At 40.9% G+C, this 25,567-nt stretch overlaps 1 protein-coding gene across 2 annotated transcripts in view; it reads left to right on the forward strand.

The window, feature by feature from the left end:
- cadm1b (cell adhesion molecule 1b) overlaps positions 1-25,567 on the forward strand; it is a gene marked incomplete at its 5' end in the record, with an annotated part of 365,660 nt that overhangs the window by 329,848 nt on the left and 10,245 nt on the right. For both annotated transcript variants that reach the window (NM_001423722.1, NM_001113552.2), the window contains 1 exon segment: positions 25,377-25,502. In NM_001423722.1, the coding sequence (NP_001410651.1) occupies positions 25,377-25,502 (126 nt within the window).

Genomic DNA, 25,567 nt, shown 5'->3' on the forward strand with positions numbered 1-25,567 from the left:
TTTGTTGGAAGTCACCTTGGCGAGAAAGCCTCTGCTCAGAACAATAAAGTCATGTGAATGTTTAGATAGAAGTCCGCCATTTTACTTTTGTATTTCCAAATGCAAAAAGGATATTAATTAGGAAAAATATAAGTTTGGATGCCAACTCAAACTGGGGGCATTTAAAAGAAGGACACTTTCAAAACATAAAAATGACATATAAATATGTACAGTTGAAGTCAGAATTATTAGCCCCCCTTTGATTTCTATTTTCAAAAAGCAAGGAAATTTTTACATTATGTCTGATCATATTTTTTCCTCTGGAAAAAGACTTATTTGTTTTATTTCAGCTGGAATAAAAGCAGTTTAATTTTTTTAACCCTTTTTAAGGTCAAAATTATTAGCCCCTTTACATAGTCTACCTAACAAACCATTGTTATACAATAACTTGCCTAATTACTCTAACCTGCCTACTTGTGTCTTGAAAAATATCTAGTACAACATTATTTACTGTCATCATGGCAAAGATGAAATAAATCAGTTATTATAAACGAGTTATTAAAAGTATTATATCTAGAAATGTGTTTAAAAAATCCCTCTGTTAAACAGAAATTGGGGAAAAAAAATTATTCAAGCAAACAGGGGGCTTTGCAGGGGGGCTAATAATTCAGATGGCTAATAATTCTGACCAACCGTATATTTTGAAGGCAGGACCAGAAGAGTTTTCACTTTTGATACTCAAAAAAAAAATGTATGACAAAAGTCATATCAACAAATGTTTTTTTATATATAAATTTTTTATGTTACGTTAACTGGTAACACTTTATAATAACACATGAATCATTTATTAAGCATAAGCATTAGCAAATAATTCATTATCTGGTAAGCATTAACCCTACATTAACTTATAAATAGTTCAAATGCTAGAACGTCCAAAAATGTTCCATCAAAAATGAAAATTTTTCTCAGCCTCCTTTGTTTATGTTGAGATTTTTCACTTCAAAGATCAGGAAAAGGACTTATTCTTTGCCATAAAAGTGATATTACTGAACATAAAAAACAGGAGCCTGATAAAAATGCTCGTTTTAGAGGAAAATTTCAGATGGCATTTAGAGGTTTTTGCATCTAAACTCTTAAGATGTTAGTATGCAGTTTGTAACTGCAGATACAAATGCTCTATTCTTGACTTATAAACATATTTAAAATGTGCTTAATGATTGTATTTTCATACTTTGGTAATGATATTTTTTTCAATGATTAATGCATGAGTAAATGATTAAAAAATTATTCAAATTAACATTTATGTATCTTATTAATCAGGCATATAATACTTAATTTGTATGTTAATCAATGCTTCTATTAACTCAACGTCATCCAGTTTTTTGACCTACTAATACCTAAAGTGAGGACTATGTATGCTTTTATAAATCTCTTATAAATGACAGCTAAAGGCTCAGTTATATTCTAAACAGGAAAAAAGAACATAAATGACTTTATTAATTTCTAATAATTTGAAGAGACATAAATGAAACTATCAAATGAAAAATAAAGCTTTGCAAGCTTAACTAAAGTAAAAATAATGTGCAGTTTTAACATTTCTTAATAACATTAAAATGTTGTATCATAATAAATTGTTGTTCCCCTTCGGGGGGAACTCCAGCACTATAAGTGGATTTGATTGTAAAATCCACGCATTGGGGAGGTTCGGTTCAGAAGCTACTCGTCTGAAAGAGTATTGAACAGGCAAATTAAGAATGAATTGGCAGCGCAAGCCTGCGCAGGTGAGCGGCATAAGCAATCAACTGAGTATATAAGCTCACCTGGCGCCAGCAGACGCTATCCTTTTCGCTTCAGAGCCTTTTCTGATCGAGCTTATGAGGGTTCCTCCTGCTGATCTACAGCCATTCGAGAGAACGATTTTCATCCCGGTCCAGAGCGAGTCCACGCAGCGGCAGACGGTCGAGCTGGGTATCTCCCTTGCCTGGCGTCCCTTTGGGTCCGGTCCTCCAAGAGCGGTGCGTATTGTTGCAAATCCTAAAAGAGCAACACAGTCGTGCAGCACGTCCTTTTCAGGATGGCGCTCCGACTGTCCGTTTCTGGTTGCGGGGGTTTCCTGGCTCCGGATGATGGACACGATCACTGCATTACATGTTTGGGGGTCCAGCATGTTAATGTGGTGCTCGGGGGCGGTTCATGTCGTCACTGCGATGCCATGACCGTTGCGCAGTTGAGATCGCGGTTAGCTTTCGTAAGAGAGCGAGCCACCCCAGTTGCCTCCTGTTCTGCAGCGGGCGCTCGGGCAGATCTGAGGGCTTCAGCGAAAGACAATCCGCCGCCCACGGGCTCGCGGACCTCTCGCTCCTCCAAGCGCTCCATCCAAGCTTCGGGTACTGAGAGTGATCCGTCTAATCAGATGGTAGCTCTCACGCTCGCTGACACCGGAGATCAGATGTCCTCCGCGGCATCGGAGGGCGGGCTTTCATTGTCCGACGATGATCCGGACCCGCTCGCCCCCTCTGGGCAAGCGAGCGCCGTCAAAACGGATCCTGAAGCGGACATGTTGGCCGTGCTTTCTCGGGCTGCTTCGGCCGTCGGGTTGGAGATGGTTTATCCCCCAGCCCCGCGGCCGGACCGACTAGATGGGTGTTACGTAGAGGATCAGAAGGCGAAGCCTTCGAAGCCTCTCGTCCCCTTCTTCCCGGAAGTGCACAGTAGGCTTACGCAGTCCTGGAGGGCACCTTTCTCTGCCCGCGCTGCGTCCGCCTCCGCCCTCACCACCCTGGATGGTGGAGCTGCCAGGGGGTATGAGGCGATCCCGCAGGTGGAGCGCGCCATTGCGGTCAATCTTTGTCCGCGTGGCGCCCCCGCTTTGCGTGGTCCGCCCCGTCTCCCGTCCAAAGCCTGTAAGTTTTCTGCCTCCCTCGGAGCTAGAGCTTACAAGGCTGCGGGCCAGGCAGCTTCCGCCTTGCATGCGATGGCCACCTACCAGCGCTACCAAGCGCAGGCGCTGGCTGAGCTGCACGAGGGTGGGTCTAACCCAGGCTTGTTACACGAGCTGCGTACGGCGACCGACTATGCTCTCCGGACCACTAAGTCCGCCGCCTGCGCACTGGGGAGGACGATGTCCACACTTGTGGTCCAGGAATGCCACCTCTGGCTAAACCTGGCAGATATGCGCGATGTCGACAAAGTTCGCTTTCTTGACGCGCCCATATCCCAGGCTGGCCTGTTCGGCGACACCGTCGGTGAATTCACCCAGGAGTTCAAGGCGGTGAGCGAGCAGTCGGATGCGATGGGCAGAGTCATCTATTGGCGGGGCCGTAAGCCCGCTCCATCCCCGGCCGAGCCATCCACCTCCGCTGTTCCTCGCCGAGGGCGCCCGCCAACGGCCGATGCCCCGCCCCCGCCTCCGCCTCCGGCGAAGCGAGCGCGTCGAGCACGCCGAAAGCCGGTAGCCCCTCCTGCCCAGGGCGCCGCTAAGTCCGGTAAACGGACCGCGAAGCGTCCCTGAGACAGGCCATCCGGAGAAGAGGAGACTTGCTCTTTCCCCGCTGGAGGGCGGGGCCCAAAATCCAACGGTACTTTTCAGTGCCACCAAAGTTTCGATCAAAGAGCATTTTCTCCCTTCCCCGGATGTGACAGCTCAAGCCCCGCCAGTCTGGGACGCGCTGCCTCTCAGCTCGCAGGGCTTGCATGCTCCGCCAGCGGCTCTCGGGCGCTGGGGGGACGGTCTCCCTTCTCCCAGCCCCCAAGCCCCCTCTCAGGAGTCAGGGTGCGGAGCCAGAGCGAAACGCTCTCCTCCAGCTCTTCTGTGGGACCCTCGCGCTCCCCGGATCAGCACACCCGCTCCTCGCTGCCCCTCCGCGGGTACGTCAACGATTGCTGCGATGACGTCATTAGCGAGGGCTCTGCCTGCTTGGTTAGCGCGGGCCAGCCCCTCGCGGTGGCTCATACGCACGATCAGACTCGGCTACGAACTACAGTTCTCCAAACGGCCTCCCAGGTTTACGGGCGTGTATTTCACCAGGGTCAATCCCCTGTCCGCCCCTGTCTTGCGAGAGGAGATTGCTGCCCTCCTGGCGAAGGGTGCAATCGAGCCGGTGCCTCCAGCCGAGATGGAGAGCGGGTTTTACAGCCCGTACTTCATCGTACCCAAAAAGAGCGGTGGGTCACGGCCAATCCTAGATCTGCGCGTTTTGAATCGCTGCCTTCACAAGCTGCCGTTCAGAATGCTTACGCAGAGGCGCATCCTCCGATGCGTTCGTCCTCAGGATTGGTTTGCAGCCATAGACCTGAAGGACGCGTATTTTCATGTCTCCATTCTTCCACGCCACCGTCAGTTTCTGCGGTTTGCGTTCGAAGGGCGAGCATGGCAGTACAAGGTCCTCCCCTTCGGGCTCTCTCTGTCTCCGCGGGTCTTCACCAAACTCGCGGAGGGTGCCCTAGCGCCTCTGCGGCTTGCGGGCATCCGCGTACTCAATTATCTCGACGACTGGCTGATTTTAGCCCACTCTCGGGAGCAATTGACTGCGCACAGAGACGAGGTGCTCCGGCATCTCCGCCTATTGGGGTTGCAGGTCAACTGGGAAAAGAGCAAACTCGCCCCGGTGCAGAGGATCTCTTTTCTCGGGATGGAGCTGGACTCGGTCACCATGGTAGCGCGCCTCTCCGGAGAGCGCGCTCGCCTGCTGCTGAACTGTCTGAGGGAGCTCGACAGCAAGTTAGTGGTCCCACTGAAATATTTTCAGAGGCTCCTGGGGCATATGGCTTCCGCTGCGGCCGTCACGCCGCTCGGATTGCTCCATATGAGACCACTTCAGCACTGGCTTCAAGATCGAGTTCCGAGACGCGCATGGCATGCGGGCACACACCGAGTCTCTGTTACTGCGCTGTGTCGCCGCACCCTCAGCCCCTGGAACGACCCCTCGTTCCTGCAGGCCGGTGTGCCTCTGGGACAGGCGTCCAGTCATGTTGTTGTTTCGACAGATGCTTCCAGCACAGGCTGGGGAGCCGTGTGTCGCGGGCATGCAGCTGCGGGCCTTTGGGTAGGTGCCCAGCTGCATTGGCACATCAATCGCCTAGAGCTGTTGGCAGTGTTCCTTGCTCTCCGCCGTTTTTCTCCGGTGCTGGGGCAGCAACACGTGCTGGTCAGGACGGACAGTACGGCGGCGTATATCAACCGCATGGGGGGTATGCGCTCTCGCCGCATGTCTCAGCTCGCCCGCCGTCTGCTCCTCTGGAGTCACCCGCGGCTGAAGTCGCTGCGCGCCATTCACATCCCAGGTATGCTCAACCGTGCAGCCGATGTGCTCTCACGGCAGCAGATTCACTCTGGAGAATGGAGACTCCACCCCGAGTCTGTCCAGCTGATATGGGCGCGATTCGGGGAGGCCCAGATCGATCTGTTTGCTTCCCCCGAGAACGCTCATTGCCAGTTGTTTTATTCCCTGACCGAGGGCTCTCTCGGCACGGATGCACTGGCCCACAGCTGGCCTCGGGGCATACGCAAGTATGCGTTTCCCCCAGTGAGCCTGATCGCGCAGTTATGTGCAAGGTCAGGGAGGACGAGGAGCAGGTTTTGTTAGTTGCGCCCCTCTGGCCCAACCGAACCTGGATATCAGAGCTCTCCCTCCTCGCGACGGCCCTCCCTTGGCAGATCCCTTTAAGAGAGGAACTACTTTCTCAGGGACAAGGCACCGTCTGGCACCCTCGTCCCGATCTCTGGAACCTCCACGTGTGGTCCATAGACGCGAGGAAGACTTAGGTAACCTGCCGCCCGCGGTGGTTGATACCATCACTCAGGCTAGAGCCCCCTCCACGAGGCGCGCCTACGCCCTGAAGTGGAGTCTATTCACTGAGTGGTGTGTCTCTCGCAGAGAAGACCCCCGATCTTGCCAGATCAGTGTTGTGCTCTCTTTCCTTCAAGAGAAGCTGGACAGCAGGCTGTCGCCCTCCACTCTCAAGGTTTACGTTGCTGCCATCTCCGCTCACCATGACGCGGTGGCTGGCGGCACCGTGGGAAAGCATAACCTCATCATCCGGTTCCTCAGAGGCGCTAGGCGAATTAATCCAACTCGCCCCCCTCTCACGCCCTCTTGGGATCTCGCCCTCGTTCTTACGAGCCTGCGATTTGATCCCTTCGAGCCACTCGATACAGTATCTTTAAGATTTCTGTCCCTGAAGACAGCTCTGCTGGTCGCGTTGGCCTCCATTAAGAGGGTCGGGGACCTGGAGGCATTTTCGGTCAGTGACTCGTGCCTGGTATTCGGGCCGGGATTTTCTCACGTTATTCTGAGACCCCGCCCGGGTTATGTGTCCAAAGTTCCTACCACTCCTTTTAGAGATCAGGTAGTAACCCTGCAAGCGCTGCCCCCGGAGGAGGCAGACCCAGCCCTGTCATTACTTTGTCCAGTTCGCGCTCTGCGCATTTATGTGGACCGTACTCAGAACTTTAGATCTTCTGAGCAGCTCTTTGTCTGGTATGGCGGACGGCAGCAGGGAAGTGCCGTGTCTAAACAACGTTTATCCCACTGGATTGTGGAGGCCATTTCTTGTGCTTATTTGGCAGAGGCCAGCCGCGCCCCCCAGGAGTGCATGCGCACTCCACTCGGAGCGTTGCATCCTCTTGGGCGTGTGCGCGTGGCGCCTCTTTAGCAGACATTTGTAGAGCTGCGGGCTGGGCGACACCCAACACATTTGCAAGATTTTTAATCTGCGAGTGGAGCCGGTTTCCTCAAGGGTGTTAGGTACCTTTGGTGATTGAGGAAACAACTCGGTAGGTGTTGTACACGCTTGCGGTGCCTTTTTTTCCCTAACACGGAGAGATGTGCACCCTCCTGTCTGTCAGTAAAGTTCCCCATTCGGTGAGCCCTGCAGATTCCTCCGAGGCCCCCAGCACTGACTCAGCGGAGGAGTCACTTGCTGGCCCATTACGTAGTAGGTCTGCCCGCTGGTCAGCCCGCGTTTTGGGTATAGGTGCCTGCTATGACCGATCCCCGCTGGTGATCCCCATATGCTTTTCCGCCACGGTTAAGTTCCCCCCCTGGGCGGACCCGTGCTTTCCCTATCTGCTAACCACCTTCTTATGCGCACTCCCCCTTTTCAGGGTTAGTCCATATGTAATTCCATTTTCCCCCTATTGGGTGCGGATGGTCTCCGCAGCGTCCTCCCTACTGGGATGGCACGCTTCCCAACGTACTGTCGTGTTTCCTAGAATTATCTAGACGCTAGCGACTCCCAAAAAAGATACCTATTCCGTAAAACTTCTTTTGAAGTAGGATAAGTTAGGGCCAAGGGCACGTTGGAGGACCACGCCTCTCGTGATCTGGGTGCGTCACGCTTGCCTGACCGCTCTCTCATGGTGGGTGTTGGTAAGGTGCAGTCATTATGGCGCTTTCAATGGGCTCCCAATGCGTGGATTTTACAATCAAATCCACTTATAGTGCTGAAGTTCCCCCCGAAGGGGAACGTTCGAGGTTACTAAAGTAACCCTTCGTTCCCCGAGGAGGGGAACGGAAGCACTATACTCCGTCGCCATAATGACTGTCCCTTAGCTGTTAAAAGTCTCTTCAGCTTAAAAAGGATAGCGTCTGCTGGCGCCAGGTGAGCTTATATACTCAGTTGATTGCTTATGCCGCTCACCTGCGCAGGCTTGCGCTGCCAATTCATTCTTAATTGGCCCGTTCAATACTCTTTCAGACGAGTAGCTTCTGAACCGAACCTCCCCAATGCGTGGATTTTACAATCAAATCCACTTATAGTGCTTCCGTTCCCCTCCTCGGGGAACGAAGGGTTACTTTAGTAACCTCGAACGTTGTTTTATCCTATTTATGTTGTATTTTGAGACACCTATTATTATTCTTTAAGCTTTAAACTTTACAGTAATTTTACTTTTTAGGTAAGATTGCAAAGATGTATTGTTAATTTAATACTGAGTCTTTAATTGTCATTTATAAGGGATTTCTAAAGCATAAATAATCCTCACTTTAGATTAGGTCAAAGCACTGCATGAAGTTGAGTTAATAAAGCAGTTATTAACATACAAACCAACTATTAGTATATGCCAAAATAATAAATGTTGATTTGATTAGTTTATTAATCATTTACTAACTCATTCTGAATGATCTTAAAAACCAACTACTCCTAAATACAAATGATTTGTAAATAATGTGATACTTAGTCATCAGGAAATTAATCAGTAACAAAATATGAAAACACAATCATTACGCACATTATACATGTGCTATTAAGTCAAGAATACAGAATTTGTATGAGCAATTATAAACTGCTAACTAACGTCTGTAAAGTTAATGTGTAACAAATAATGAAATCACTACTTGCTAATGCTTCATAGATAATTCATAGTGTGTAGTTATTATAAAGTACTATCCTTTAACTTAATTAATCAGCCTTTAATGAAATATTTTAAGTTTACGAAATTTAACTTAACATGAGTCAGTGTGATTGATGTAAGATAACGAGAAATGGTCATTTGATGCAATAAAAATAATCAAGGCGACAAGTTGTTTTTTTTGTAAAGTGTGTTTAATATATGAGCAATATAATGTCAGCTAGACATGCTGAATATGTCTTTTATGAAAATCTTTTTTGCAAGGCAGGCAAAGTTTTCTAATAAATAAACAATGTTCTTTTTATGGCTACAAGCAGGATGACTTTTCCCTTGTGAAACAAAAAAAACAAAACAAGCGTTATTATGAAAATGTCAAATCTGTTTTGGTTTTCTGTACGATGGAAATGCACTGGCTGTCAAGTTTAGTCACAGTTTTGTTTGGAAACTGTCTGCTTTAATGTTGAAGCAATTATGTTTTTTTTATAAAATAAAACTTGAAAATATATGGGTGAAATAACGTTCATCATTCAGCATATACACTGCTTATATTACTTAGTCTTGTTTCTTGTCTTGTTTCTAGTCCAAGTAAAATAATCTGCCAAAGAATTAAGCAAAATAATCTTATTTCAAAATAAAAGCACACTTATATTGTGTACTCCTTTGGCAGATTATTTCTTGTTTTTGAAATGCATTTTTTGTAGTGTATGAGATGTAAACATGAATCAGCATTTTTTTTTGACGTGTACTGTACTTAAATGATATAAAATAATAATAAAAAAAGTAAAGCATTTTGCTGACTAGGGAATCAAATCTAGTGGCTTGAAGGATATAACAACGTATAGAGATTTATAAAGCTATGTTATTTAGTATTTTAAAATCAAATAAAAGTATTCTTCTTGTAAATGTACAGTGCTTGACGCATATTTTTTGTATATACAGTTGAAGTCAGAATTATTAGCCCCCCTTTGAATTGTTATTATTTTTTTTATTTCCCAAATTATGTTGAACAGAGCAAAGATTTTTTCACAGTATGTCTAATTGTATTTTTTCTTCTTGAGAAAGTCTTTATTGTTTAATTTTGGCTAGAATAAAATCAGTTTTAAATTTTTTTAAAAACATTTTGAGGTCAAAATTATTAGCCCCTTTAAGCCATATATATATATATATATATATATATATATATATATATATATATATATATATATATATATATATATATATATATATATATATATATATATATATAGTATAGTATATAGTAGTCTACATAACAAACCATCGTTATACAGTAACTTGCCTAATTACCCTAGCCTGCCTAGCTAACATAATTTACCTAGTTTGGCCTTTAAATATCATTATAAACTGTATGGAAGTGTCTTGTAAAATATCTAGTAAAATATTATTTACTGTCATTGTGGGAAAGATAAAATAAATCAGTAATCAGAAATGAATTATTAAAACTACTATGCTTAGAAATGTGTTGGAAAAATCTTCTCTCCATTAAGCAGAAATTGGGGAAAAAATAAACGGGGGCAAATAATTCTGACATTAACTGTAAATTACTGTATGGCTATTACTGTATTTTTGTGGGTGCCTTCTGTAAATTAGGGGAACACATGAATGACAGTAATTACATTTTGCTCAAAAGAAAATAATTATGGCTGGGGGGTACACATCTTGGGCTTAAACCATAGGATTATTAGCTAAATAAACTAATAATTAATTGCTCATTAGTTTATGTAGGTATTGTAGGATTTGAGATGTAAAATAAGATCTTACTTTATAACTACTAATAGTGCTTGGTGATAAATTGATTTTATCGATTAATTCGAGTGTGAAGTTTACATCTATTTGTTTGAATGAAAATTGTTTTTAAGCCTAAAACGTGACATTCCGCATGGCAGCATCAGCGAACAGGGACAAACTCTGAGAAATGTTGCACTCTTTGAAGTAAAAAAAACACACGCACAACCATCAAAAAAAAAAAAAAAAACAGCATAGATCAGGACTCTGAAAGTATCGGAATGACGTAACTGTACAGGGCTTAGGTAATCCTCAACAGGCAAAACCACTGCATTCTGACAGTGAACTGCATCTGTATGGCAGGGTATGTGAACTTACACTTTGACGTTTCATTCTAAGTATCCAGTGTCTGCAGTTTAATTAACCATATTTAACTGTTTTTGCTGAAATCATTGCCGCAATCACAAACGAGTAATGTATATTATTCAGCATAAGGTGATCTAAAATTCAGCATAACCTGATATAAAATGAGTTGAGCATTTTTAATTAGGTCGTCACTTCATTCAGTTCCCTTTTTGCCAAAGACGTCTGCGGTTGGCATCAAAAGCAGTGTGGTGTACGGTAAAAGTTAAGTTTTCTATTTTTGGACTTCGAATTTGGCATCCTACCGCACAACACGACATGTTTGTTATTGCAACCGGTCTCTTTTTGCAAGTGTTTCCCAGTTATGGATTGCAGCTGGAAGGGCATCCACTCTGTAAAACATGCTGGATAAGTTGGCAGTTCATTCGGCTGTGGCCACCCCTGATTAATAAAGGGACTAAGCCGAAAAGAAAATGAATGAATGAGTATTATTCAGGTGGCCACAAAGGCTTGTCTGCAATTATAAATAGACCTTTTTATTTTGATCCTTCAATGACCACATTTTTTCTTTAGCAATTTTATATCCTATAATTAATTATAATTTTGATAAGGTTTTATAGGTTAATAACCTTCAACTCCAAGCATTTTCTGTTGTGTGAGTGTGTGTGTTGGGGGTCGATTTTTTTACGTTTCTGGAGACCGCGGAATACGTCCCGGAGGGTACATATGGCTGCAGTTTTTGTTTTTGCGAATCCGCGAGAGGCCGCTGTTGTGTGATTTTTCTCATCTTGAACGTCTCTCGCGAGTACGGTTCGCGCCCGCGCTGTTCTCGCGTCAACCCGCCAGAGGCCGCTGTCCGACTGACCGGATGATTGACTGCACGACCAGCCAATCGGCTGACCGCCCTCCTCTTTCCCTGAACCCAACCAATTTTACCGATTGACCCGCCCGCCCGCTCGCTTCCCTAAACCCGAGCAACAGTTTACAAAAGCCGTTCAAAAAAAAAAAAGCCCTGATTTTTTTTTTCTACCGCGTTTTCGGATTTCACTGCGTTCTCACCCTGTTATGAAACTCGTTCACTTAATTTTTGGGATTCTGTTTTTGTCTTACCTGATTGCTGGACCTGCTCTTCCCCGGACTCGAAACCGATCGCCGTGGTCAACTCCTCCTCTCTGCATCTCGAGCCTGCCGACGTTACACGGTGAGCTGAGTGGACAAACGGGTTGCAGCGGGAAAGCCCTCCACAAGGAGGTAAGCGGTCAGCCGGCAAGCGTGAAAGGGAACAGCGTCACACCGCCCCGCAGCGTTTGCTTGAAAAAAATAAATGCAGCCGTACGTACCTCCCGGGACGTATTCCGCTGTCTCCAGAAACGTCCACGGGACTACGTTTTCAGAATGAGCTTGGGTTGGAAAAAATCTTTATTTTTTTTTTTAAAGGCCATATTGTGCAGCCCAAACTACTAATAAACAGTTAATATCTTAAAAATCAGCAGCTAGTAACCCAGTCTTTAGTAGTGTGAATTGTTATTTAAAAACTAAAATCTTACAAAATTCACTTTACAGCAGAGATGGATGGCTTCAAAATACTATTGATGCAGCTTTATTTTTCTTCAGCAGTTATGTCTCTTAAAACATTTACCTCAACACTTATTCCAGCAAACATTTTTGGTTACAAAAGATGTGTAATAGATGTCTAGGGAGACACAGTGGCGCTGTAGCTGTCGCCTCACAGCAAGAAGATCGCTGGTTCGAGCCTCGGCTGGGTAAGTTGGTGTTTCTGTGTGGAGTTAGCATGTTCTCCCTGCGTTCGCGTGGGTTTTCTCAGGGTGCCTGATTTCCCCCACAGTCCAAAGACATATGGTACAGGTGAATTGGGTAAGCTAAATTGTCCGTAGTGTATGAGTGTGAATGAGTGTGTATGGATGTCATCCCAGAGATGGGTTGCAGCTGGAAGGGGATACGCTGCGTAAAACATATGCTGGATAAGTTTGCGGTTCATTCTGCTGTGGCGACCCCAGATAAATAAAGGGACTAAACCGAAAAGAAAATGAATGAATGAATGAATAATAGATGTCTAATAGACATCTAAACATGGTCGTCTTGGCTAAAACAAAGCTAAATTTGGGCTGAAAATTTAATAGACGTCTAAGAATAGCCCAAAACTAGACTAGTCATGAAATAAACAGAAATGAATGACTACACATATAAAGTCTGTCTAACCTGTCTATTTAATTACTAGTCTAGTTTTGGGCTTTTTTAGACGTCTATTAGATTTTTCACTGACAGCCTAAGTTTAGCCTTGTTTTAGCCAAGCTGTCTACATTTAGATGTCTGTTAGACATCTATTAAACACAAAATTGTTTGCTGGGATGTCTTCAAACATTACAAAATAGCCTTTATGAATGTAGTAAAAGCTGTACAAAATGCACACATTATATGCTATTGAGTGTTTTCTGAAGAACACTGAAGTGTCTTATTAAGTAGAGCATTTATCAGTTTGTTAGGACAAACGAAATGAAGAGATTTAAACAATTATGCGATCAAACTATTTATATAGGAATATATTCAGGTCAAAATTGCATTTCATTGTAATCTATTTATATAAAGTAAATTCAGTCATTTTGTAGAGGTGGATTATAAGTACTTTGTATTAACAACCTTCTTCTACACTTTATTTGGCACATCTCTGTGCTCCATTCGAGTGAGCGAAGAGGGATTTCATCAGTTATTGTTAAAGTGTTTTTTGTTTTTTGTTGTTGCTGAAGAGATTTCCGCAGAAGTGTCTATAGCCTCCAGAGGGAACACAACTGCAGAGGAATCAATGGAGGATGAATGTACTCATCGCTCTCCTGTGACAATGTCAGTGTCAATGTTTAGTTCCCTTTCTATCACTCTACTGTCAGTACCGTGCCATAATAAAACACTACTCGCACGGCACATCAATGAGAAATGACACTTTATTCCACGACACAGACCACCGCAGTCTGCAGCTGGGATGAATCAAGCATTATCTGAAATCATACCAAATTTGACAGAATTGTTTCAAGCATTAGCCGATGTGAGATTAAGCGCTTTTTTCTTTCTCTCTGCATTGTGAATGTGAGAAGAGGAGCGCTGAACTTTTTGCTGTCTGCCATTGTCTTGCTTTGTTTGAGAGGTAATTGTGTGTTAATGAGATGAACCCATGAGAGAGATTTCAAAAGCAAATTGAGTTGAGCAGGTGTTTGTTGTCTTGCATGTGCTTCGGTGTTTTAGATAATTAGAATTGCATTGTATTCCAAAATATTCACCCATTCGGTTTTGTCTTTTTAATTTAGCTCAATTGCAAACCGTAAACTAATCTTTGCAGCATAATGACAAGCAAATAACGTACACTTGTGTTCACGGGCGCTGCTGCGGATCAATTTTGTGTTTCTCTGAATTAACGGCAGCTTTGGAGAAGCAACTCGCAAATTGCAGCTTGTCAAACTGCAAACTACTCATAATTTCAAGTAGTTCAGCTAAAGTCAAGCTACTCTTTTGAAACAGAAGGAACTTCACTAGTTACCAGAAGTAATCATACTGAAGCTACAAGGGAAGCTTTTGTATCAAAACAGCTATTTTAGATGGTTTATATGTATATATGTTTCTTTATTATTATTTTTTTTTCAAACTATATCAGTCCGTTTCTGGCAGTACAGTAATAGTATGTAATACTGTAGAAATGGCCGTAATAAATACAGAAACTAATAGAAAACAGCTGAGTGCAAATAAACACAGAGATTATTAGTGGCATTTAATTCATGATCACATCTTTTTAGCACAGTTTACACAGCTTACGTGTATAACACTTTAGGATGACACAATTTATTTAGAAGATTGGATTTAGAAGGTTCATTAGAATGAATCAGGCTTTCCAGCACAGCATGGGACAATTTGAGATTTATTTATTCATGGTATGAACTGATTTGTTGAAACTAACATACAAAAAAACTTAAAAAAAACTGACAGAAAAAAAACTGACAAAAAACAGATATGGTCGAACTGATTTATCAGAATGATTAAAATTAGAATTTTGTACAGCTCATAGAACAATTAAATTTCCTGCAATGCATGTCAGAATATTTTGACTTAATTGATTCATTTGAATTAACTGATTCTTTGGAATTATCCAGGATCCAGGATTACACACACTCAAACAGATCTATGAAATCTAGGATTTGTGTAACTTCTTTCGTTTGAACTAATGAAATGATACATTAGAACTTTCCAGAATAGAACTCGATACATTTGAACTAATGAAGTGATTCATTTAAAATTTCCAAATTAGAATTTGATTAATTTTTACCAATGAAATGATTTATTAGAACTTTCCAGATTAGAACTTGTTTCATTTGAACTTATAGAATTATGTATTAGAACTTTCCAGTTTAGAACCTGACTCATTTGAACTAATTAAAATAATTCATTAGAACTTTCCACATTAGAACTTAATTCATTTGAGCTAATGAAACGATTCATTTGGAACTTTCTAGGACAATATAATACTATACAAATTGATTCAAATTGAAGTAAATTTTATTTGATTTATCACAATGATTCCATTTTTCCAACATTTCACCCAAGACCAATTGATTTCTAGCAGTGCATTTAAGACTATTGTGAATAAACAAATTTTGTGGAATTGACCAGGATTATTAACACTACATATAGATTTCTGAAATGTAGCATTTGTGTGACTTCATTCATTAGGAGTAATGAAAAAATTCCTTTAGAACTTTCCAGATTAGAACTTGATTTATTCAAACTAATGAAATGATTTAATAGAACTTAATTTATTTGAACTAATGAAACAATTCATTGGAACATTCCAGGATAATATAATACTGTACAAATCAGTTGATTTTATTTGATTTATTGGAAAGAAATTGCAATTTTCCAACTTTTCATCCAAGACTAATTGATTTCTAGCAATGCTTTTTAAGAATATTTTGAATAAACTGATTCTGTGGAATTAACCAGGTTTAATAAAGCTGCATTTCCCAGTACTGGATTGCAGCTTGAATGGCATTTGCTGCATGAAATATATGCCGGAACAGTTGACAGTTCATTCCGCTGTGGCGACCCCTGATAAATAAGGGACTGAGCCAAAGGAAGATGAAAGAATAATACCACTAGATTTGAGAGAATCTTGGATGAATCTATTCAATTGAATCACTTAATTTACTAGAACAAATCAGCACCGCATAAGATGAATCAGTTTTTCCAGCACGGCGAATGTGAGTTCAGTATGAATTTTTAAATTCATGAATTTGTCCATTAGACAGGTTTATAATTTAAAGCACTAAGGTTTAAGATGAACAGTTATATTAGAATAACTGTTCCAATATAATACATGGACCATATTACTATGGACCTATATTTACTAAAACCAATCAATAATTTGTGGTCAGGAATGTCTGAGTCCAGCAAACCACACTTATATAGATTTATTTTCCGCAGACGTGTAACACTTCTGAAAAAAGTTACTTTCACTCACTTCAAAACTTTTAGTTCGTTATCCTTAACACTGATCAACAGCCTAACAGCCCTGCGGTTCTTACATTATCAATGAAGATCCTCCAGCACAGAAACTCTCCTCCACCGAGATCAACCCTGTGGCTCCATCCTTACTTCAAGCACTTATTACGATGAGTTGTGAAAAAAAAATAAAGTAAAATGTGTCGACACTTTACATTGAGTCTCTGAACTTCCCCATCCTGGTTCCAATGTCCTCATTCAGCAGTCAGCCAGTGAATGTGGGTTAAAGCAGACTCATCTGCGCTGGGGTGATCTGAGGCTATAGCTGTGCTCATGCTGTGTTAGTCATAATGTAGGCCATAGCCAGATGTGAAATACACCTCCCACATGCTTTTCTTAATAGCCCTATCATGAATTATGCATATTACACAAGGTAAAAAAAGTTGGACAGTTTTTTTGTTTTTTGGGTTTGAGCGTGTTCGTTTGAAGCTGTTATTTTTCGCATATCGTTATGCCAGTAACACTGAATTCATTACTTTGGATTCATATCACAATTTGGGCATGCATTTGTCGAGTTTAATTAAATAAGATTGTGCGACTTTTTCTGGATCGTACATTGCAGAGATATTCACACTTACCCTCCCTTGCTCGACACTTGCTTACTATAGTAGAAAGCAGTTGTGTTTGCTCTGCAGATTTCAATGAGCAGGTAACAGAGGATGTAAAAAAAAAAAGCAAAAACTAGTCATGGCATGCTTTGTATACTGACTAAATACATGCCTGCAAGTTGTTGTTTTTTTATTATTATGGAATGATTATATTATGGTAGATGTTATGTATGGTTGGTAGTTTGATTTGTAAAAGAAGAAATGGTCTTGTACATCACATTTTGGATTCAGAATGCACACTTTTTTTGAACTGTAGTCGGAACATGATGAAAGTCATGAACGAACTAGTCTCTGGGTGCCAGTGTTTGTGAGGATCATTACATCCTATTCTTGAAGGAAGGATTCAGTTGTGTAAGCATAGCCACTGTTTAATTTTAATAACTAGAATATCTTATTTCCATTTTTTTTCTTCATTTTTTCCAACTGAAAAACACCATTTCTGTGCTTTAAATTGTAGCTATTGTAGCTTAAATCCTCACCTTTTGTTGAATAATAATAATATAATAATAATAATAATAATGTATATAATATAATGTAACTAATTTTTATTAACCCAACTGTTGGGTTTGTCCATATTTGACCCAATGTTGGGTTAAAACAAAAATAAATTTTTAGAATAATATAATATAATATAATTGAAAGGTGCTCTAGCAACAGATGTATGGTCTTTAGCCTCCTTAGAGCAACCGACTCCTATACAAAGAATTGCCGGTTCGATCCTAACTCAGACTGGGTTAGGTGCAGAAGAAGTGCTATGCAGATAAACCTCACTCCTCTGAACTCAAAAGGTGCTCTAGTGAAAAGCGCTACAGGACATGGGCTTTAGCCTTCTTGTGAGAGCAACTCACTGCCATACAAAGAATCGCCGGTTTGATCACAGCTCTGAACGAGATGGGTGCAGTAGGACCGGTAGGTTATAATATAATATAGCATAGCATAATAATATAATAATAATATAATATAATATAATATAATATAATATAATATAATATAATATAATATAATATAATATAATATAATATAATATTAGCTATATAATATGGCACAGTAGGTAGCGAACTCGCCTCACAGCAAGAAGGTCGCTGATTTGAGCCTCGGCTGGGTCAGTTGGCATTTCTGTGTGGAGTTTGCATATTCTCCCTGCATTTGCGTGAGTTTTCTCCAGGTGCTCCAGTTTCCCCCACAAGTCCAAAGACATGCAGTACAGGTGAATTGGGTAGGCTAAATTTCCCGTAGTGTATTTATGTGAATGAGAATGCATGGCTGTTTCCCAGTGATGGATAGCAGCTGGAAGGGCATGCACTGCGTAAAACATATGCTGGATGAATAGGCGGTTCATTCCGATGTGGCATCCTCGGATTGATAAAGGGACTAAGCCGAAAAGAAAATGAATAAATGAATAATATAATATAAACAAAGATGTTTTAAAAGTGGCATTAAAGCAACAAATAACTAATAGTTAATGTTTCCCCCACAGTCCAAAGACATGCTGCAGGTGAATTGGGTAGGCTAAATTGTCCGTAGTGTATGAGTGTGTGTGTGAATGTGTGTGTGGATGTGTCCCAGAGATGGGTTGCGGCTGGAAGGGCATCCGCTGCATAAAAACGTGCTGGATAAGTTGGTGGTTCATTCTGCTGTAACAACCCCAGATTAATAAAGGGACTAAGCCGACAAGAAAATGAATGAAATTAATAATATAATATAATTTGACATTAAGAATAATCCACTACAGCAAGAATAAAAAAGTAACACTCTCACTCTTTTAATCTCTAATGTTTCCACTGATAAAATTGAGTTTTCAGTTCAGGCTTTCAGATACACTAGTGTTTATAGACAGCCAGGTTAAAAATATAGTTGAGCAATAAAAGTATAGTAAATAGAGCTTTAATGAGCTGCATGCGCTGTAGCAAAAGAGCTGAGTTATTATCATCCCCCATTTCAACAGTACTAACCAGAAGCTTTTCACCCAGTAATAATGCATCAGAGTAATGCCAAAATAAAGGTCAGAAATAGCAGGACTCGGTGAAGGTGTGAAGTTCTCCATTACTTGTTGAGACGCTACATAACTTCAACACTTTTTTTAGTCCCCCTACCAAAGATAGCTCAGCAGGCGGTGAGGTGCCAAAATAAGTCTGGCAGATTTTATCAAAGATGCCACTTCTTTTCATTGTGGAGTAAACGACACGTCTGCAGCCTTTCGCTTCAAAGCCTGCGTTTTCTCCTTTTGGTTGTAAAGGACGTGCTCTAGTTGAGCAGTTTAGCGACGTGAACACGCACGGAAGCGCCTTTCTCTCCCATCAAGAGTTTTCCGCTTTGATTGCACTGCAAAGGGAAATGAAGTATTATTTGAAGTTGACTAATGTTTCCTTGTGATTACAAACCAAGCCAGTTGTGTGCAGCGGCAAGACTCTCGGAGAAGCTGAATGACGGCGAGTTTGATGTGAAAAGGCCTCTCACCGACACACTGTAGACGTCTACAGCTACGGACTCTTGGCATGTTTATCATTCCATCTCCCCAATTCAGGGGGAAAAATGTCAGCAGCCGTATGCTTTGTGGCATGTCGCGCACTGCTTTTAAAGCATATTTTGGCAGCGCTTTGCATCCGCCGACTTCACTGCGTCTGAATGTGATTTCACTCACAGAGAGTCGCAGATAGTAGTAAATGTCTTTGTCACCCCTGTGGCCTGCAAGCTCAATTTAGAGACTCTATCAGGAAAACATGCTTCAAAGGCTCCACATGCTCAGGGTCCAATGTTTGTTTGGAAAGGTCTCCCTTTGTACCCCGGGACCGTGGTCTCTTTCTCAGTCGAATCTGAATGAGTTCATGTTCAACCTCTTCTTAATGTTTTTTTTTTTTTTCTCTTTCTCTGGCGTCTTTCAGAAGCTCAGTCAAAATGTCGTGCGATTTACGTTTCTCAGCCACATTGTTTCTCCTACGGTGTCCTTGGGTGAGCTCTGATTTGCTTAAAAAGAAATTTCCGATTTCATTTCATCAGTGTGGCTTTTCTGAGACAAAACTCTGGGGAATGACCTCAAATCTTGATTTAAAAATCCAATAAAAAGCGGGTCGGCGAACAGATTTGCGAGCTCTGTTCCTGAAGATTTCCCTGATTACTTTTTGAAGTGCCTTTTAGCCGGAAATAGACAGAAGACTATACATATTGGGCCGTCAAGCGTGAGTGTGAGGTCCGTGCGAGCATTTTGGCCGTTCCCGTTGGTCCGCAGCTGCTGCAATGACACTGGCCTGCGGTTTAATTAGTCACTTCTGCACAGATGCAGAATGAGACTCATAAAACATGAGCTCTCGGGCCCTGCAGCAGTGCATAAGTCTTCCCCCTGCTTCACCCGGCTGTAAATCAAGCAAAAGTCCTCTTTATTTCCCAATAAATCCCATCCACATCCCACCGCCTGCTTAACACGAGCGCACTTTGTAAAACCCACCGCGTGCTGTTTAATGCAGGCTTGTGGTTCGTCAATGAAGTTCAGAGAAGGAATTACAATATAGTGGTCGACTGGGGGTCAGGAAGTCATAAAAATTTTAATCGGGTTGTTGATGTCCTAAACATATACTAAATCAGTATGTTCTTGTTTTTTTACTTTTTAATTGTATTTTATATATGAAAATGTATTTAATGTTAATGCTTCTATTTTAGGTGTGACTTTTTAACATTCTGTAAGGGGTCTACAGATGTAAAATAGCCATTCTTGGCTAATTCTGGCACATTTTACAGTAATGTTTATTAATGTGCATTGAACCTGTAAACAAATAAACTAAACTAAAAGTCAGGTATATTTCTGTCTTAAACTAAAATAAAAATACAGTACATTTTTTTTTTTTTTTGCTGTGAAATATTATTGCTATATATATATATATATATATATATATATATATATATATATATATATATATATATATATATATATATATATATATATATACATATATATATATATATATATATATATATATATATATATATATATATATATATATATATATATATATATATATATATATACAATTTAAAGGGATTGTTAACCAAGACAAAAAATTCTGACATCATTTACTCATCATTCACTTGTCACAAACCTGTTTGAGTTTCTTTCTTCCGTTGAACACAAGAGAGGTTATATTGAAAAATGTTTGAATGTTAAAACTTGTCATTATTTTCCTTTGGCTTGGTCCCTTTATTTATCTGGGTATTCCACAACGAAATGAACCACAAACTTATTCAGCATATGTTTTACACAGCGGATGCCCTTCTAGCTGAAACCGGGTACTGGGAAACATCCATACACACTCACGTACACACACATACACTACAACCAATTAAGTTTATTTAATTCACCTATACCGCATGTCTTTGGACTGTGGGGGAAACCAGAGCACATGCAAACTCCACACAGAAATGTCCACTGGCCCAGCCGGGACTCGAACCAGCGATTTTTTTTTGCTGTATGGCGACAGTGCCAACCACTGAGGCACTGTGCCACCCTTTTTGATTTTCTTACTATTGCTATAGGTTTCTTTTGCTTTTTTGTGTTCAACAGAAACATAAACCACTTGAGGATGAGTAAATGGGGAGTAAATTTCTGGGTGAACTATCGCTTTAAAGACTTTTTCCTACGGTGGCAAAGCTGAATTTTCAGGAGTCATTTTGTTGCTTTCATTTAATGTCGTAATCACCATAATTTCCTCAGACTTGGAAAAGCTGTTTGTATGGTAAAACACAATGGTCACATGATACAAATTGTAGCTTTTCAATTGCACTTTCCAATTTACAAGTATAATTACGAGTTTCACAAGACATTAATGCTTTGTAGATGTTACGTTTTTTAAATTACAGTAATTTTGACATGACGTGTGGACATTCAGTATTACAGGATCCTTTAGAATTCACCTGAATTCTAATGTATTTAAAACAGAAATCTTTTGTAACGTCAAACATGTATTTACTTTTATTTTCATTCAAATGTATGCATTTTGCTGGATAAATGTATTCCTTTGTTCAAATATTCATTTTCCTTCGGCTTATTCTCTTATTTATCATGGGTATTCCAGAGTGGAATGCGCATATGATTTATGCAGCATATGCCCTTCCAGGTGCAATCCAGTACTGGGAAACACCCATACACTCTCACATTCACACACACTCATACACTACGACCAATTTAGTTATTGCAATTCACCTATAGTGCATGTCTTTAGGGGAAACCGGAGCACCCGGAGGAAACCCATGCGTACACGGGGAGAACAAGCAAACTCAAATACCAACTGGAATAACCAACAACCTTCTTGCTGTGAGGCAATAGCGCTAACCACTTAGCCACCGTGTCGCCCTTGAATAAAAGTATTAATTTCTTTAAAATACAAAAATGAATATTTCTTTATTTTATTGAAAGAAATGCTGCAGTATCAATTACTTAAAAATTGTACTTTTATTATTTTATTTGAAAGCATGTTTGTAGCTTACAACACAAAACTCATGTGAATGCTAAGTGCTCTCTCATTTTAAAGGTTAAATCATTTTATGACTTCCTTTCAAAAACATTCTTAATTATAATTTTGACGGGCAGTGCATGATCCTACTCATATCCTGGTGCCTGCCTATACCAATTACAGTTTGTAAACCCTGCCACGTGCCATTTAACACATGCACATATAGACCTGTTCTTTGCTGAATAACACAACAGCAGCTGATTGGCTGTTATGGGAACACTAAACAGCAGAACTCTCCAGCTGACATCTTAAATGCGAGTTTGCCATTACACGTGCACATTATATTCGCCGAAAATTGTATTCCCTCCAAAATTTCCTGTCGCAGGCTAAGATATCCGTGCCCCTGGACAGCTAATTTATCAGCGGGTGTCAGGCAGGAGGCAGCAGGGGGAGGAGAGGAGGAGCGGAGAGCAGGAGGAGGTGGAGAACAGGAGCTCTGCGGAGAGAATGCAATGTGACAGAGCTCCTCTCCGCTCTGTTCATTCCCAGTCTCATGCTAATTAGCACTGGGAACAGACTGCCAGTGCCACGAGAGGAGCCTCTGGTGCAACATGATGCAATGCGGGGCTTCCCTGTCCTATATCAATGCACAAACCACTGTGGCTCATATCAAAGCTGCATCTTGCTGGGCTGGATCTGCTGGTTTGCTGCAGGCGGAAACGGGTGTATCAGAAGAGCTTGTTTGCATGGTGTCAACCAAGCATCACCTTGGTTTCAGCTAAAAAAAAGATTGGGGTAATGGAGTGGCCCTCTTAATGCCCTGATGTCACCCAATTGAAAACTTTTGAGGTGACATTAAAAAGGAAGTTTCTTAAGCAAAACCCAAAAACTGACAGGAACTGTTGGATCTAGTTTGTTCATTATGGGCTGAAATACCAATTACTGGGTGCCAGGTGTTGGTTTACTTGATGGAACCCAAATGTGCAGCAATTATCTAAAAAAAAACAATGGCTATTTAACTAAATATAAATTCAGGAATTTGAACTGTTTTTAATGTTTTAGTAAGAAAAATATTGATAATGTTATTTTTTTAACAAATTATTTTAGATTTCTCCTATAAAAAGATTACAGAGAATTGATCAAATCAGTTGTTAAAACAAAGTATCTCAATATTTTGATTAACAGAAAATTTAAATGTGTAATGTTTCTATTATATTGATTCATATATCCATGCACCACTATTGAAATATGGGCATATAAAGTATATTATTGCTCTTTATTTATTTATTTATTTATTTATTAATTTATTAATTTATTTAGTTATTTATTTATAGAAGAGCATCTGGACCCAAAGGTGTGGCATGATATCAGACTTTACAAACAAATTGATATGCATTCAGTTATTGAATGCATCTATTAGATGGACAGTACCATTTTGCAATGAAATGCTGATTATAAGATGTTAAGTGATGGCAGATCAGTCACTGAAGGCTCAACTGGTGCAGATTCTAAAAATGGAAAGAAAGGTCACCTTTTATTGCTCTAATGCCTGATGAAACGCTATTGATTACAAAATGGAATGAGTAATATGGAGGAAAACATATAGTCTGGGTTGTGTAGAGGCGCTTTCAGTCCTCGCTCTCGGGGTCTGCGTGTTTTCTTGTGGTTTGGTTGCTAGGCACTTCATCAGGGAACTTAATGTGTAATTAGAAGGTGAGCAGGGTTTATTTTCTGTCTGTTCTCTTGCATGAACCTCTTGAAAAAAATTCAAATAAAATAACTTTAACCATAAAAGCCACAACAACAAAATGCTCAAATAAAAAGTAATTGGCTGCATACATGAACTGGAATAAACCAAGAATAAAATTAAAAGTGCTGTTTGGTCTAAACAAATGAAAATCTAAATTCTAAAAGCTAAAATCAGTGTGTGCATGTGCTTGCTTGTGTGTGCATGTTTGTGTGTGGTATTAATTAATATTAATTGATTTATTATTACTAATATTGTTATTATTATTATTATTATTATTATAACTCTTAAATTCTATTCTTCTTGTGTCAGTTCTGTTACAGTTGGTATTGAAAATGAAACAATTGGCATGACTGTACTGTGGCACTTAAATGTTCATCTAGTTTAAGCTTGTTCTTTCGTTTTGTTTATTGCTAGTAACTGTATTCCTCACAGAAGCTGTTTGCTGTTAGTGAGCTAATAAAATATTTTAACTCAAATCAATATCCAGTGTTCAATTATTTACTTATGTGGGAAGGAGCTGGGTAATAAGCAGGTTAATGTACATCTAGACAGCTGTTAATGCAAAATAAACCCATTCAGGTTGAAATAAGACTCTTCAGCTTCACATTGCTGCCCTGATCACCCTGTCGGGGCTTAATCTGCAATAATTGCCATCTGGATGTACATTATGCCTTACTTGTCATCATACGTCGCAATATCACTGTTTTTACTGTATAAAACATAGAAACTCTTCCAACTCCCTTCAGCTTAGTCCTTTTTTTTAATCAGCGGTTGGCACAGTGGAATGAATCGCCAACTATTTCTGCATATGTTTTACACAGTGGATGCCCTTCCAGCCACAACTCAGTACTGGGAATAACCCATACACAAACACACACACATACATTTTTGTTTAGTCAATTCACCTAAAGAGCATGTCTTTGGATATTGGGGGAAACTGAAGGAAGCCCATGCAAACACGGGAGAACATGAAAACTCCACACAGAAATGCCAACTGAACCAGCCGGGACTCGAACCAGTGATCTTCTTATTGTGAGGCGAGAGTGCTAACCACTAAGCCACCGTGTTTTGTTTTGTTTTTATCTGTAAAATTGACAACTCTTAAAACTACGTATTTGGCATTTTCTGTAGTGTTTGCTCATTGCAGACATTCATTTTCACACATTTTAATGTATCAATGTTATCTATTTCATTAAAACCATCACAGGCTGGCAACTTTATCTCCCGAGTGTCAGTGCTGGCTCAGACAGCTGAGGTTTCAGCATCAAACAAACAAACTGTGTTTGAGTATGTGTTAGTCTGTGTCATGCTATTTACACATTTACAGGAAATGGCACAAACAGGAGTACGTGAAAACCGTCTGTCAGATACACAGAGAGGTGTTTTGGAGTCTCAACACTGCATTTCAGGCTTATGATGTTTTGCATAAGGATGACTGTTAATTAACTGTCATTAATGAATTGATTTAAAGCAGTATAATTTGGCAGTTATTCCATGGAATCTCAAACTGAATTCCCAACCGAAAGCAGTGCATGGGGCTATAAATTTATGTGTATGTGTGTTTGTGTTTCTCTCTGATGCAGATTCAAGAGCAGATGGAGCGCCACAGAAAATTGATCATGCCGTCATCGGCGGAGTTGTCGCAGTGGTTGTGTTCGCCATGCTTTGTCTCCTGATTGTTCTTGGCCGATATTTCGCCAGACACAAAGGTAAATCACAAGCATGATTCTGGCTTGGCCTGATTTTTTTTATTATTATTACTGACAGTGACAAA

This window comes from Danio rerio, chromosome 15 (genome assembly GCF_049306965.1).
Source record: "Danio rerio strain Tuebingen ecotype United States chromosome 15, GRCz12tu, whole genome shotgun sequence".
Lineage (NCBI taxonomy): Eukaryota > Metazoa > Chordata > Actinopteri > Cypriniformes > Danionidae > Danio > Danio rerio.